This window comes from Idiotropiscis lumnitzeri, chromosome 10 (genome assembly GCF_059441095.1).
Source record: "Idiotropiscis lumnitzeri isolate Australia: NSW breed Sydney's pygmy pipehorse chromosome 10, RoL_Ilum_1.0, whole genome shotgun sequence".
Lineage (NCBI taxonomy): Eukaryota > Metazoa > Chordata > Actinopteri > Syngnathiformes > Syngnathidae > Idiotropiscis > Idiotropiscis lumnitzeri.
In genome coordinates, this window is record NC_142400.1 from 11,184,351 (window position 1) to 11,200,644 (window position 16,294).

Here is a 16,294-nt window from a genome sequence, read left to right on the forward strand (position 1 = left end):
GCATCCTTCAAGTCCAGATTTACACTGATGGGAACAAGGGAAGACACCTGGTTGCGGACACTGACAGCCTCTATTAATAACCCTCGCAGTGGGGCCGGCGTGACATCATCACAGGGCAGCTATGGTGATTGGGCAGGAAAACAAAGTACGCATGAATAGAATCAAAGACAAAAGCCGCAAAATGTGATGCAATAGGTGGCAATATTCCGTAAGGGGCAACGGGGGCAAATTTGTCGAAGTTCCAGCAAATAGTGCTATTTTTATTTGGTCCCTGTACTCAAGGAACTCCTACATATCAGTGTTTTGCTATTTGGGGGGTTATTTTGAATTACTGAAAAATGTACCAAATGGCGTGTTTCGGCTTTTTATTCTGAGAATTGCAAGCAAGATGTTTATTTGTTTCTCCCAGTTGAAGTTAACGATAAAAATGACACATGGAAGCAAACAAGAATTGTATACTGTGTATGTAACCATCAAAATGTTGAACCAAACGGTGAAATGTTACCTTTGAAAGTGTGATATCTTAAAGATTTATTATTGTATTATTATTTATTACCAATGGATATTAGCATACATGCCGCGATAATTATAAACTGTCAACTGTACGGAAAAGCAACTTCAAATTAATTTTATGATACATTCTTGCACTGAGGCGAAGTTGAAAATTTGCCCTCTTCCAAACTTCCCATGATTAAAATGATTGATTCCAAAAAGTGCAATAGGCAGTAGTTGAGCATTCGAGAATCATTGGCGACAACAAAACTCAAGTTTATTAAAAAGCCTGTTTTACTTTTGTTCCGCAGTAACTTAAGAGGCGAGGAGGCTCTAGTGCAGTCGTCTTCAATCCTATTCCTCGAGGTTTTCTTTGTTTTCCATCTCTCCTTGTTGCGGCACACCCGATTCAAATGATCAGGATCATTTGCCAGCTTCCGCAGACCTTGATGATTATCTGATCATTTGAATCGGATCTCTTGCAGCAGAGAGACATGGAAAGCAGGCAGGACAGTGGACCTCAAGGAACAGGATCGAACAACCCTGATCTAGTGACATATCTTAGCGGGTTCAGATAAATACAGCAGTGGGTGAGTGATTATTTCCCTCACTGTGAGCATCACCGGTTACAAGTAAAATGACTCAGACATGCAGGGTACCTCTTTTCCCAGGAATTCTACATCCGACTATTACGCAATATCAGAACAGGACAAACATTGGACACCGAGCCTTTTCCTTCATGTCACCAAAAGTCATTGATAATGCCCCATCTGTCCTCCATACTTGTCGAGCAGATCCGCCACGCTGCTGCAAACGTGCTGCGCGAGTGCTGGCTCCTGCACCGAGCGAACCTGATCAAAGGAACCCGAGGAGAACACAGAAGACACCAGAGATGTCTTCTGGAGGCCATCAGAGTGTATGTTACGACAGCTACAGGCAGGATGCGTATGCGTGTGTGCGTGTGTGTTTGTCTAGCCTATGCACTTCATTGCCAGAGCAAAAGCATGCTTTACGGCTCGTGTATTTAATCGAACGGTCTGTCTCTAGGAAGACATTCCTAGAAGAGCTGACAACTACTTGCATAGTTAAACTCACGATAAAATTTCCTATGTAATATACAGTTTTGCCAGTAACGCGTTAGAAAGTAACATGTAGTATTAATATATCAAACTACAGTTTTTACAGCTGGAAGCGAAGCTTTCTGGGAGTTTGCAATCCTGTTTGGGGAGTGCGATGACATTTACAGTATTTTGAGTTTAAGTCAGCTATAGAAAATATTGAGTTACGTTGCACATTCTGTGCTGTTGAAAAAGTGCGATCGAGTTTCAAAAACACTCCCAGTTTGTCAAAAATAAATAAATAAAAATTGCAGCACATTCAGGCTAAGCGTGAATGACCCACCGCCACAAGGCTGTGTGGCCGTATGAGGTCCCCAAATGGAATTATTATCTTTATAAAAATGTTAAGTCTGCCATGACAATTCAACAACTAGCTGTTTATGTTAAGTGACATCCCAAGACTATTAAAATAAATTATTTTTAAAGTCAAGTAATCAGTAAAGTAACTAAATGCCTTTTTCAAGTTAACACTGGCGCAACGTATGTTGCAATGAAATTGGGAACTGCACAGGGAACATTTTTTAACCCTATTACCTCTTTTAGAATTACAAAACCATGAGCGTGAATTCAGAAGAAGGGGAATAACTGTGTGTGTTTGCGAGTATGTGTGTTTTTTGCAGATTAGTCAGAAGTAGTTTGTCATCATTTTCCTGTTTAGTGCAAAGGGACCTTTTTCAAGTCGGCAGAAAATGAAATAAGGCATTTATGTTTGGTTACGGCTCTATTATGTGAACACAAGAAATGACTTCATATTGATGACGCACACACAAAAAATAGAGATGTTTGCAAAATTCCAACTTGTTTTCTGCAGATTTCGTCACTTGCGCCTCAAACAGAGAAAATTGCGTGATTACGTCAGTGAGATGGTGGACCTCCCAAAGGTAAACTATTCGTATTTTATTGTTTGATTTGCTAACACCTTACACCTGACCAAATGGAAGAAGAAGAAAAAAAACGATGCAGGACCTTCCCAATACAACAAATGCAATTTTTAGGTCTGTCAATAGGTGCGCAAACATTAATTAGTTTTTTGAAAACGTCAGAAGGGAATCCGGCCTTTTAAAGAGGAAAGTTTTCCACCTAGAATAAACTCAGGATACAGAGTTTCCCGGCAAGAAGCACTGATATGACTGATTGGAGGATGCGGAAAACTGCCCTTGTTTTCCTTTCAGGTGCACGTTCTCACCGCATATTTTTCTGACTAATTTTTAGTCTTTCGTTTATTTTAGCTCCTTTCTGCAGAAGCATTCTTGTATGAAACTGAGCACTAACATGTTTAGGTTACGTGTAAAATTATGTTGTTTTTTTAAATTAATTCATTGGATGGAAACCAAATTAAGACTTTTATTTTATTTTTATTTATTAGGGAGAAAATATGGCTTTTGAAACTAAATATAGCATGCAACAAAGATCCCTTCCACTCTATGGAATTTATTTTTTTTTTCTTATTTAACGAGCCAGCAAGTAGTTCAAAATGAATATTTAATTAATAGCATAAAAAAACATGGACCAATTAAATAAAATATCATATTCAAAAATTCAGAATATTAAATATATGCATGAATAAGTGCAGATCGCTACAGACTTGTTTTGTGAGTTGACTATAAAAAAGTTTTCCTCTGAAATCAAGGCCAGCTCACAGAACCCAGCGAAGGCAGGATTACAATTAGCTAATTAGATGCGTGGGATAAAATTCTTGACGGACAGGGACACGTGCTTTCAGCGCAACGGGGCAAGAATTGTAGTTCTTTTAGACATTTACTGGGACTGAATACTTTTGCATTTGTACGACCAGATGCAGATGATCATGTGCGACCTCAGCGCCAATTGGAATAACTCGTATCGGGAGCTGGAGCAACGTATCCTGTCCATGGAGCAGAAAGTCGAAGAGCTGAGTCGCTGCTTCCAAGAAACCTCAAAGTTGCTGTCTCAGGTCCTACGTCACCGCAACCAGGAGATCAGGTAAACAAAGCTCACAACATTTGCGGCTGATGCTGTGCAGATCAGCAACATGGCACAAGATGGCCGAGAAGGGGCTTCATAATACAGTGGCGGGCACCGCATTTTATACCGGGGCCACGTAATAAGACCACTATCATGTCACAATTTTCAATACCACACAACACCAAGATATATATTGGCGGTACGATGCAGTCACGATGACACAAACTCTGACTCAGAAAATTATAGAAATGTCATTTATCTTGTAGAGGATAAAGAAAATATGCCCGCGTATTGTTAAATTGTCGGTCTACATGTGTTACTGCAGTGTTTGTGTTCAAATGTCCAGTGTTGAAAGGGTGAAAACTCCACGAGCATATGCATTTCTTGGTCTGTCTATTGCATTTTTGCTTTCCGTTAGCTTTAAGATAACGGGAAGCAAAGTAATTCTCTTTCATGTCTTGTTTGATCGTAAACTTCAAATGGAGTTGGCGTTAAACAGTTTGAAGCCTCGTTTTTGAGAAATTGTTCATTATCTCCCGAACTTCTGCTGGCTCAGAAGTGAGTTATCTTCAAGTGGTGCGCGCAAGTCAAAGTAAAAAAAAAAGTTGAATGAATGCCCTGACATAATGTGATTTATTATTATTTTTTTTTTTGCAGGTGACACGGCCACCGCCCGCACTTTAGAAAATAACTTTTCCTCTGACAATGACTACAAAATGGAGGCGGTGATCAGCACCTGTGCAGCGCTACTTCGACATGCTTCCACCATTCTGGAGGAGTGACACAAGTTTCAGGCCCAGTTTCGGCCATCCTTCACCAATCGCGACCATGGAAGAACTCATCGAGAGCTTTTGAATTTAGACTGTCAAGCTTCAAGACTTTCTCTGTATTATTATTTGAATTAGAATAGACCATTATTTAAAGTTTTTTGTACTCATCGGTTCCGTATTTATTTTAAACTCATTGGTGTTAGTATTCAGTTTCCTGAAAGTCAAAATGTTTAAGCAACATAACGAAAATTCCAGTGTTGCATTCAAAGATAGCTTTATTTTAAATTGCTTAAAATCGTGGCACGTTCATCTCAAATGTGAGAGCGTCATTATGGGATGCAGATCTAGTTTGAGTAGGAACATTGACAACAGGGTGCAAGTTGGCTGTTTCAAAGTGGCACAACTGCTCCACCTAGCGGATATTGAGTAGGTTGAGTACAGTAGTGATTAAATATCATTGCCAGGTCATTAAAACCCATAAATTCTCATAAGTTGAAAAATTGGAACACCCAATTTTTGACGTACAGTGAACCCTCGCAATTTCACTATCAAGCGTCTCAAATTTACAACTTAATTTGGAATCAAACTTGTCATTCGCAGACAATTTTTGTAAAAGGACATTTTTTCCTCCCTTATTTATTTCAATAAATTAAAGCCCATCTCCTCGGTGATGCCCGGCGACTTCGCAGCCACCCAGCAGGCACTCTGAGGCGACCTGATAGAAGTCGGTGTGTGTGTGTCATTGTGTCGTCAAAATCTGATACACTCATTTTGCAAGTTTTTTTTTTTTTTTATCACCTATTGCAAACAATTGACAAATTGAATAATGTTAGACTTAATGTCACAAACTAATTTTGAACCTTGCATAAGAAGGTGGAATCATTGTTTTTTGAGTAAATGACAAAAGGTTAGTTTTGTGACCTCACAATGTTTGTCTAGTTCTCATACGCATATTTGCGTCATGTTATGTGAACTTGCACTGGCTAATTATTGAGGCTAATAAGTTGTTGAATATTAAGGATGAGTTCATGATCGTGTACATAGTAGAAGCAAGGTGTCGTGTTGGGACGTTTGCTATTTTAGGGCTACAACTAACAGTTTTTTTTAACAATGAGTATAATTTCAATTAATTGATTAATTGGATTATTATTTTTTTACTATTTCAATCCTTTATTCAAATGCAGGACATTATTTTAAAATGAATGACAAATGATAAAAAGAAATTGATTATGATTCGCTCACGGGTATGGTCCATAACGTGAGAAATTAGATAAAAATGTTGACTATTATTTTCCAAAGTATAAGCACCTTTGCTAATGTTTTACTGTGATTAGACAAATATTTTTAGTCTGTTTTCATGGAGGACTGCTGAAATCCGAGAACATGAACTGTTGAATATTTCCATTTTTTGCTACCATCATCTGGCATCCATACTCTAACAACCCCTTTTTGGGGCGGGGGGCAGCAATTACTCGCAATTTTTTTCTATTCAGGGAAAGGCTGGGTTCCTATTTCCCGCCAATAGCGAGGGTTCACTGTACATCTTCCATTCAAAAAAAAATCCATCCAAAAACAGATACCTCATTGGAAAGGAAGCACTTTGTGACAAAACCTTGCGCAACTGGACAGACTATCTCTAAGGGGAGGATTAACTGGAGATTTTTTTTTTTCATGCATTGTTGAAAAAAGGTGGCATTTGTTGTATTCTGCTGATGTCAAAATAAATTGGAATTTGCACGTCATTAAAACTGTCCAAGAGATGCTTGGAATTAAAATCTTTGTAGGATGTTGACATGAGTTTTGTCGATAATACGGCTGGTAATGAACAGTGCTATTTGGTATTCACACTTCTGTATTAGTGATAGTCATTTACAGATGTTTTCAAAATGTCTGGTTTTCACATTGTTTTTAATCTGATGCCATATGTAGGCAGATGCCCTATAAAAGAAATGTCCACAGCTGCATGCAAGGGGCATCCTGCACTTTCCCCGGGATGTTTTCTTTTTCCATGTGCTTCCTCTCAGGTGTTCAGCTAAGAGTCTAGCTCCAGTGAAGGTGTTGCCGCAGTTGACGCAGATGTAATTCTTGGCCTCAGCATGCTGCACACAATGCCGCAGAAGGTGAAGCCGATGTTTGAAGGTCCGGCCGCACTGGCACCGGTGCGAGCGGCTGCCCCGATGGAGGTAGCGGTGGCTGATGGCAAGGTAGGGCTGCCGAAGGACGGTGCCGCACTGTCGGCAGGTGCGCGGCGCCCTGGAGCACCGGCTAGTGTCTGTGCGCTTTGTCGAGGCTAACTCCTGGCTTTGATTCTCAAACAAGGCCAGAATGGTGGGTAGAGGAGCTGAGCAAGCTGGGTCAGGGTGGCTCGACTCAACCTCCACTGAAAAAGAATACGTATGGTCCGCGGGGAGCTGTCCATTAATGACCTCCTTGGGCTGCGCAGTACTGTTTGCGAACACATTCGTAGACCCGTTACAGTCAGTCAAGCCTGGCGATTTGTTGATGATGCACAACTTGGTGCTGACCACGGACATGTGAACCTGGGTGACATGGGCCAACAATAACTTTTCATTGACAAAGAAGGACTTGCATATGGTGCACGTTTTGGGCATGGATTCGGAGCAAAAGCAGATCAAGCGCAAGTGGCCTTGGTTGGGAGGCTGATGCTGATGTTGCGGGTCCCAGGTGCTGAACACCTGGCCGCAGACATCACAGGAGTACAAAATGGTGTGGTGCTCCTTGAGAGCTGCCTCGTTGGGAAAGAACATCATGCAGCGCAAGCACTGAAATGTTTTGCTCAAGTGGTTGGTGCAGTGGCGTAGATGCAGCTTAATGGACCTGAAGGGACCTCTGCCACACTCTTTGCAGATGGAGTCCTTGTCAGCAAGGAGGGCGGGCTCGTCTCGACTGGGTTGGTCTGCAAAATCAGCAGACTGTGTCGAGCTCGAGTTTGTGTCCCTATCTGATTCTGTGTCATTGAGATCACTTTGCGCTGCTTTGAAGTCAAAGTCACTATCATCCTCAGAGGCACTGCTTGTTGAGTCATCCGTGCTCACGTCATCAGAGTCGAGGGGTTTTCCCAGTTCAAAGTCCACGCTGTTTCCAGACGTCGCCGGGCTTGATGGCAGCTCCATGTCCGCTAGGCTGCTTTTGTGGCCCGCTGAGCCCGAGCAATGTTCTTCCGCATGTTTGTTAAGTTCACACACGTCACTAAAATATTGAGAGCACTTCAAACACACCGGTGGACAGTGTGCATTGTCCAAGTGTGAGGAGAGTGACAACACGCGTTGCAAGGTGATGTTGGAGATGTGGCAGGTGGGTGTGATGTTGTGGCTGGTGTGGTGGCACATCAAGCTGATCATTCTGCAGAAACATTTACCGCACTCCCAGAATTTCGCTTGCCACCAAATGGAATCCTCCGGCGTTTGTGTGGCTTCATTGCATTCATCATCATCTTGAGTCCTCAGATACAAGCAATACCTGAATAATCGGAAAGCACATCATCATGTTAGCATTTTCAACTCTCATGAAAGATACTACAGTGGAAACGCTTGACGTTGAACGCTAATTAGGAATTCGTCCAAAATTTGCCAACGTCTGACTGCCCGCCAGTCAATCATTGGGTGAAACTGCTTAGGTATGCCAAGCTTGTGGTGTCCTATTAAAAACAAATTGAGACTGTAATTACTGCCAAAGGTGCATCAACTAAGTATTGACACAAGGCGATGTCTTTTGTGTTAATAATAAAAAAAAGGCAACAAAAAAATTAAGATTAGACTAAAACAAATTATTTTCATTTTGTCATTGTCGGGGGGTTGTCTGGAGAATTTTGAGGGGGAAATAAATAAAGTCTGCAACAAATGAAAGAAAAGCAAATAAAGTTGAAAGAGACTTAATCTTGATAATAATAATACAGTGAAAAGGAGATACTTCGCTTGTAAATAAACACGCCTTAAGTAGTTTTGCACACAGTAGCATTGATATTTTAACAGAGAAACGACCACAAACATAAAGACTTAAACGTTTCACCGTGACCCCCCTCCTGCATACAGTTGGTTTGTTCGAATGATGTCATTATAACGGTAAAGAACTCAACTCTCAGTTATCTGAATAATTCGTATCTGGGATTTACTGTGTAGAATTAAATTGTATCTATGTAGGTTTGTGCCCGGGATGGGCAATTATTAACTAGGCGAGCTTCAATGAAACAAAGCCACATTATGGAGAAAAGAAAAGCCCTTACGTTGATACATTTGAAGACACAGCGATGTTGACGATGGACAGCGCACTTCTAACCGGAAGAATAACCATATCGTATCCGGTTCCCGGAATGCGCTGGGGCGGTACAAATTCACAAATGAACGAGGCGCTTATGTGAAAATTTTAAAACTAATTAATTCATAGAAAATTTCAATAAAAAAATTCTGTTCCTACTGTTCATAGAATGTGTCGTTCAAGTTAAAAACTTTCAATGCGTTAGAATGATCAATTGTGTCGGACCGGTTCCTGTTCTTTGTTTCACAACGTCAACATTTATGAGACACGTGCGTTAGATTGTGTACAATCCGAGAGTATCCAACGAGTGGAGATTATTTGCGTAAAATAATAAAGGGACATTTGCTCTAAAACGGTAAACGTGTCAATTCATCTACAACTCAACAACAGCCCGTTAGCGTGGTTTGTGTTTCTTGACTGGCGGTGTTTTTGTTGCCGTAAAATATTTCGCCATTGTATTGGTTATCAATATGTTTGGCGATGCAGTGTTTGTTATTGTGGATACAATTTGGGGACACACGAAGTTGTCTTGATCTCGCTTCTGGATATATTCGGTGGCGCTTGCAGGCTGTCTGGAGAATCGGATATTCCAATAAATGCTTATTGGATATAGTTATTGATTACCGGTAAGAGTGCGGCAAACATGTCAGAATCGGGCCACAGTCAGCCTGGCATATATGGACCGGGTCGTAGGAGAAGGCGACGTCGTGGTGACCGGGACATTGGACCTCCAGGTCAGAACCTGTCTGGTCCCAGTCGGGATCGAGAATACCAACCAAGGGAACGAAGGGTAAATCTTAACAGGAACTTCGGTTCTTCTAACATCCTATTAATTGCTGCTTAAAGTCTAATGTGCGATTCATTTGGTTGTTGTTGTTGTTGCTTTCAGGATGGGAGTGAGGAAGCACAAGGTCCTCTGATTCAGAAGACCCCCATTATTCTGGCGAAGCCCCCTGGGGAGAGGGTATTCTATTTATTCACAAATGCACCCCTTTTTCCACACAAGTATGTTACCCTATAGCGCTGGTGCTAAATCCAGTCTTTGATGTCTCCCCCCTCCAACACACCTGATTCAAATGATCAGACTTCTTCAAATGGTTGCTGGATCATTGAATCACTGTGTTGGGAGAAGACATGTAAAAGAGGCTGGATAGGGGCTCTCTGAGATGAGATTGGGCACGCCTACCTTCTCGAATCAGTGATTCCCAACCACCGTGCTATGTGAGGCCATTTGGTGTGCTGCAGCCTGCAGGAGATTATTTGATTATACTTGGTCCCTGTAGCGGCAAATGGAGCACAAATAATTAAATATATCATTATTCGAGATCTACTTATGACTGTAACAGTCCCAAAAATTATATTTTTGATGGCTACAAATCATGATTTTATCCATCCAATATCTGTTCCGCTTACCCTCACAAGGGTCGCGGGGGTGCTGGACCATATCCCAACTATCTTCGGGCAGTCGGCGGGTCCACCATCGGCCACCGTGCCGCCCTATTTATTTTATATTTATTATAATTTCTTCAGACCTGTGACGTATGTTGACAAAACATTGAAACACTCTTGACTTTATCTTTTGTCTTTTAACTGATTTGTTTACTTTTGGGCACTTTTGAAGGCCAAGCCATCACTGAGTACTGCTGTCAGCGCTGCACCGGTTCTTGACAAGCCGATCATGCTCATGAAGGCTCGGGATGACACAGTGAAGCCAGCAACTCCTCCTGAAGCGACGCCTCAGTCGTCCGGCCCAGGGCCCTCTAAGGTTGAGAGGGAAGGCCAACGACCCACGCAGCCCGTTTACCAGATCCAGAACAGAGGAATGAGTTCTTCTGCAACAAGCAGCGCTGTGGACCGTGAGTTATCATTGGTTTCAGTCTGAAAAACGCTGAGAAAATTCACAAGTTAATATAATTTATACTGATCTGATTGCAGCCTTGGTTGGTCAATCTAAACTCATCCCGCCAGAGAAAATGAAGCACAGCATCAAGTTGGTGGATGAGCAAATGAACTGGTGTGACAGTGCCATGGAGGTGAACTTAGAGTTTCTTTTCATGCCTGAACATTCAGGAGTTTACATGTTGTATTATGTTATGCAGTACCTGAGGGACCAAACTGATATGCTAGTGGTGGGAGTCATTGGCCTGCAGGGAACTGGGAAATCGACTGTCATGTCTCTGCTATCAGCCAACACCCCCGAAGAAGACCAAAGGTAAAGAAGAGCGCCAAAACAAAACGTTATGTTTGCTGACAGAGTTCTTTATGGGGTTTTTTCATGCACTCCGGTTGCCTCCTACATTCCAAGTACTTGCAAAAAGAAATTCAGTGCTAGGGATATTTAAAACGCATTGAGACAAAGAAAGTGAAGTGACTGAAGCTAGAGGAAAATTGGCTTTTTAACTTTGCACAGTATTCCTGAAATTAGGATTCAACCCTGCTGCAAAATCAGTTGAGATGTGCTTCATTATATACTGTAGTTCATTGGGACAAAGACAAGTCCTTTGGCGCCACCCTGTGGCTTCTCAAGGTTATTAAACAGGGCTTCGGTGGCATTTCAGAAACCACAGAAACATTCAATAGTAACACAATACAAGTAGTTGGGTCTCTGAGGTGCCTGCATCAAGTATATAATCAAATAACTATGGCTGAATCACCTAGCTTTACAAAACAGGTGAGATGGATTGCCTGTTACCTGACCCGTGCGCGACTGTAATGTCATTTTCAGTTGACCGAAAGTGGCAAAATAACTGCGTCCTGAGATGGCTATGGCTAAAAATGGGTGGATTTTGCTACTTAACTCATATTCCGCTAACGCAATATTAATAATAATCCCGTGTTTAGACCAGTGGAGGCGCGTAGAACATTTTACTGGAAAGCACTTTTTGGGTTTACTTCCCCTTTTAAGTAGATCTACGTCACCGTTACATTTCTGGATTGATGGTGCACTCTTTAAACACACAGAGGTCTTGTGATTAAAGCAATGTGCTCTTGACTAGTGCTGGACCAAGAGCTTCTTTTTCGTTTTTTTTTTTTTCAGTTAGCACATTCATGCAACATTTGAAACCTGCGTGTGTTGCTGGGTTTCTTTAAATATATCCAAAAGAATCCAGCCAGACAAGTCATAGTTTCCCAGGAGAGAACGGTGGCGCTAGGTTTCAAATTGAACACTTGGCTGTTGGCCTAATGCCCTCATCATATCACCACTGGATTAAACATTTTCCCACACAGCAGACTTCAATGGCCATTACAGAGAGAGAAAGAAAAAGAGAGAGAGATGTTGGCAATGTATTTTGCAGTTAGAAAAATCCCCACAAAAACAGTTACGACATGCACATTTACCATAGGTCAAATATTTGCAATCATTTGATACATATGCAAAAATGCACATTTAAAACAACATTTTGATCACAGGGGTTACGTATTCAGAGCGCAGACTCAAGAGATGAAGGAGCGAGGTGGAAACCAGAGCACAGGAATTGACTTCTTTATCACGCAGGAGAGGATCATCTTCTTGGACACTCAGGTGGGCATCAAAGTCATGGAAGTCAGTGGAACTTGGGAGTGTAAAAAGAAAATTCTATAATGAAGCAATATAATTAATCACATTTTGATGCAACCAAAGTGTAGCAAATATAATTTAGGCAATGAAATGTCATGCTTTTAACTTTTTAAGTGTAATAACAAATTGGCCTCTGCTGAGTGATATGGCCGTGAAATAAAATCTCAGATTTTTTTCCCCCACTTATTTGAATTACAAATGCTACAAAATAAAACCTTATCAACAAATATGAAATAAAAGAGCTTTGATCAACAAACTCAAATTAATCAATTAAATCGATTAATCAACCAGCCTTAGACAGAATATTTCAAATTTTAATTTAAAAAACTAAAAATAAACACATGAGTGGCTGGTGGTGTGAACATTTTACATTTTACTCAAATTATTGATGTCAACTTATTAGTGGTTTTGGTGTACCAAGCATTGAAAAAGATTTTTTTTTTGTCCCCAGCCAATGCTCAGCCCCTCGATTCTGGACCACCTCATCAACAACGATCGCAAGTTGCCCCCGGAATACAATCTACCTTACACATATGTGGAGATGCAGGTGAGAGGCCACCTTACGCTAAAAATATTATCCCGACCTGGAGACAATGAGGCAACTCAGAATTAACAAGAGACCTTCTTTCCTTTAACCTCTGCACAGTCTCTTCAGATTGCCTCCTTCCTGTTTACAGTGTGCCATGTGGTCATTGTGGTTCAAGACTGGTTCACTGACTTAAACCTCTACAGGTGGGTACTTGTTTTTGCGGGACCGCTTTGTGTTTAGAAACTACATAGTGACACAGGAAGACAATAACTCAAAACCTACCCGGTCCTCCCTCAGGAATGTTGTGCATTTCTTCTTGTACCGTGAGAGGATATTTGTCTTCTCTTTCATAAGCTCAGTAATGTTGTTCTCGCAGTTGGTCTAAAGGAAGACACGTGGGCAAATCCAGACTTGTTGAGAACAACTTGCAACGTATCCGTCAGACTCGTGCTGTCGGTTTTTTACCTTGTTGGTTATGCTATTATCCACTAAGGAGATTATGTTGAGTATTTTGGAATATTGTGCACTTGAAGCATTAGCGTAACAACGACAAGATTTGTAAAGCTTGAATTTGATTATCACATGTTAATGTAAAAATCACTGGCTGGGCCATCACGTCACAATTATAAAAACAGCAAAATTAATACTGTTCAAAAACACTTGCAACTGTGCCGCGTAGAATCATTTTGAGCAATTCAAAAAGCTCTACTTTGCTAAAAACATAACACATTCAAGTAAAATACACCATACTTACCAGAGATGGTGATTATAAAATGGATTCATGTGTGCAGATCGCTGCGGTCGTGTTTTGCTCGTCGAACTTGGCTCGCGCCGACCAACCAATCTGAGGACATAAAAATGCTGTGCTGTGTCAGTCGAGTTTCACATCTGCTCAGTTAAAGAAACAATCCGATTGCTAATGTAGTTTGTTACTTTGGATTCTTAATCAATGCAGAATGTTAGGAACGAATGAATTCAACTTTATGGAACACTTTTTTTTTTTCCAAATGTAATTCAGTCCTGCTAATTTTGCTTGCCCTGGTTTTCTACCACTGCTAAAAAATGTAAGCCTACAGTGGTCATTCTTTCTTTATTTAATTTTTTGTTAGGTTTCTTCAAACGGCCGAAATGCTGAAACCTTCCACGCCATCTGCCAGCCACGATAGCATGGGCTCATCTGGCAGTGAGGATGGTGCAGAGTATTATCCGCATATAGGTGGGACTTGTACACTTACTCATTCATCCACCTTTTTGAATGACTTCTAATAAAAAAAAAAAAATCAATAAATCTTTGCTCCTGTCCTACTTCCAGTGTTCCTTCAGAATAAAAGCAGGCGTGAGGACTTCTGCCCGAGGAATCTGAAGGATATGCATATGGTGGTGGACAAATTAATGGCCCACTCTCACCTCAAATATAAAGGTATGTCCTTTTCTTTTCACGTTATTGAGCATTATTAAAGCCGCTCTTACTGTTAGTGCTATTAAAGAAGGAATAATGCAAAATGCACTCCATAATTGATATTTAGCGTTGAGGTTTAGCAAGATTTGCTCATTTCATGTTTAAAGCCAACTTTTCTGTGACTTTAGAGACATGTTTGTCAAATTCTCTTTTTGTAATCGATTATCCTTTGGTTTATCCCATCGAATAATCGAAGTATCAGATGCGCGTTAATTTACAACTCGTATTTATCCGTAGGTGTGAATCTGCTCGTCTTTATTATCGTCTCGACCTAATTTCAGATGGGATAGGCTCTAGCCTTAATCAGGGCAAACATTATAAAAATAGATGAGTTGGAGAGTCTACACAAGAGTTTCCAATGTAGATGTTTCATTACTAATCAAATGGCATCTTAAAACAAAATTCTTTTAGGTTCACTGTCCATGCTGGACTGCAATATTTTCCCTGGGCTTGGCCAGAACTATCTGACAACTGAAGTCAACATGTTCCTGCTACCCATGCAGGACACTGACGGCGAGGATAATCTCACTAAAGCAGGTCCGACAAAATGAAAGTGGAAAGCGACGGTCACCTTTAAAACTCAGCTTCCTCTGTGTTTAACTCACCAGTTTTCTTTGTTTAGGGTCCACTATGACATATCCCCTCTTTTCCTTGCTCCCGGGTTACAAGGGACATCCTTCCTTCTCCACCATGGTCTCCAAGCTGCGCAGCCAAATATTGGCCATGCCCCGCTGTCAGCTGTCACACACCATCCTCACTGAGAAGAACTGGTATGTAAAAACTGTTGCATCTAATGTGAGATTTTTTTTTTGTTTTCAAATTTCAAGTTGGGGGGAAAAAAAAAAGCAAGAGAGGCGGAGAGATTTATATAGAGAGAGATTTTTTTTAGATTACAGAAAATACTATTGTATGTTCTTCCTCAGAGCAATTTTTTTTACACCAAAAATATTGACATTCGAACATTTGTTTTATTAAAATTGTGAGATGCAAGAAATTTGCTGGAAACACTCAACCATTTGTGTATTTATGTGCACATTCCACAATACCCTAGGTGCCTCAAGCCCTGTCAAATGGAAAAGTAATTATTGCTGTCAAGAAAGTATTGCTGCCTTAAAAGGCTGAGATCTTTGCATGTTTAACCTGGGTTGTTATTGAGAGTGACTCATGGATGCATTTTTCCCCCCTCAAACTTATGTAAGCTATTTATTTTTCAATGTAATGTTGTTAGTTGTTTGCCATGATTTTATGCAGTTTTGGGACCACGGATTGTGGTATATTTAAAGTTTGAAATTTTAATGGATGAATTTTATAAACTAATGCCAACCAATGCATACACAAATTATAGCTTGATCATCTTTCTAATCATTATAAAAAGAAATAAATGGATTTATCATGCATATTTAATTAAGGTGTATTAATTGTCAAATTGACAGAGATGCAACAAGAGTGCAAGTTTCCAGAATGTTTTTCTTTCCATTTCTACAGGTTTCACTATGCCGCTCGAATCTGGGATGGTGTCAAAAAGTCCTCGGCCCTCTCTGAATACAGCCGCTTGCTGGGCTAGAATTGTAGTCTTCATGCTTTTCCAGAGGACCCCAGAAACGGGCAAGATGGCTTGGAAAACTTTGCAGGTGCTCAGGGGAAAAAAAAGGATGTGCTGCCCCTGGCTAAGGATGACATCACCTGGGAACGCCAACCGTTTGGAGCTCGTCATGCTTGTCATGTTACCTGTACTGTACCTTCTTTCCCACAAAAATCCGTGTCGTTCAGCAGTGGGAGCTGCGCCCTTCACCGCAGTGGTGGGAAAGAGAGAAAAGCAGTTTTGCGGACATGTCTGCACATGATGTAACGTCCGTTATAGACTTGTGTGTCAGTGTGATTGCACTGTTGTGGTTGAACAGCTGATTCAAGGATTTCCTGATATCAAAAGAAATTATAATAATTTTGAATTAAATTTTCCTCAGATCATATTATCTCAAATTTATGTTGGGGGTGGGGCAACCACGGCTGGAACAAAGTGGTGTACGTTAAAACCAAATAAAAAAACAGAAAACAATAAATTAAATTTTTGTTTTGTGATTAAAATAATCAAGAAGTGGTCACTTCATGTTCTCGTACTGGGTGTATGGTTTTATAAGCAATTTCTGA

General features: G+C 40.8%; 3 protein-coding genes across 5 annotated transcripts in view; 2 read left to right on the forward strand and 1 right to left on the reverse strand.

The window, feature by feature from the left end:
* The window catches only part of kcnn4 (potassium intermediate/small conductance calcium-activated channel, subfamily N, member 4), a 19,849-nt gene extending 13,777 nt beyond the window's left edge, over positions 1-6,072 (forward strand). For 2 of the 3 annotated variants that reach the window (XM_088306669.1, XM_088306667.1), the window contains exons 6-9: positions 1,287-1,408; positions 2,422-2,491; positions 3,406-3,572; positions 4,212-6,072. In XM_088306669.1, coding sequence (XP_088162795.1) covers positions 1,287-1,408; positions 2,422-2,491; positions 3,406-3,572; positions 4,212-4,215 — 363 coding nt within the window. In that variant the 3' untranslated portion in view covers positions 4,216-6,072. Of the gene's footprint in view, positions 1-1,286; positions 1,409-2,421; positions 2,492-3,405; positions 3,577-4,211 lie in introns of those variants that run through there. The other variant, XM_088306668.1, reaches the window with a different exon arrangement.
* On the reverse strand, positions 4,582-8,680 carry LOC148329169 (uncharacterized). The gene is given in 3 exon segments (XM_088306665.1): positions 4,582-6,209; positions 6,211-7,804; positions 8,568-8,680. Coding segments are annotated over 3 exon segments (1,692 nt in total). The 5' UTR covers positions 8,636-8,680; the 3' UTR covers positions 4,582-6,179.
* smg9 (SMG9 nonsense mediated mRNA decay factor) lies at positions 8,618-16,249 on the forward strand. The gene is made up of 13 exons (XM_088306666.1): positions 8,618-9,389; positions 9,489-9,563; positions 10,221-10,455; positions 10,535-10,632; positions 10,699-10,811; positions 12,011-12,122; positions 12,610-12,705; positions 12,805-12,890; positions 13,797-13,903; positions 14,000-14,107; positions 14,558-14,683; positions 14,769-14,916; positions 15,632-16,249. Exons 1-13 carry the CDS (start codon positions 9,243-9,245, stop codon positions 15,708-15,710), a joined length of 1,530 nt encoding a protein of 509 aa, XP_088162792.1. The 5' UTR covers positions 8,618-9,242; the 3' UTR covers positions 15,711-16,249.
* Positions 16,250-16,294: the final 45 nt, after the last annotated feature.

Bases quoted from the DNA above. Each gene is read 5' to 3' on its own strand.
- smg9 (XM_088306666.1), top strand. From the start codon at position 9,243: ATGTCAGAATCGGGCCACAGTCAGCCTGGCATATATGGACCGGGTCGT. The intron at 10,456-10,534 runs GTGAGTTATCAT...ATCTGATTGCAG, and splicing joins AACAAGCAGCGCTGTGGACC to CCTTGGTTGGTCAATCTAAA. The intron at 13,904-13,999 runs GTGGGACTTGTA...TCCTACTTCCAG, and splicing joins AGAGTATTATCCGCATATAG to TGTTCCTTCAGAATAAAAGC.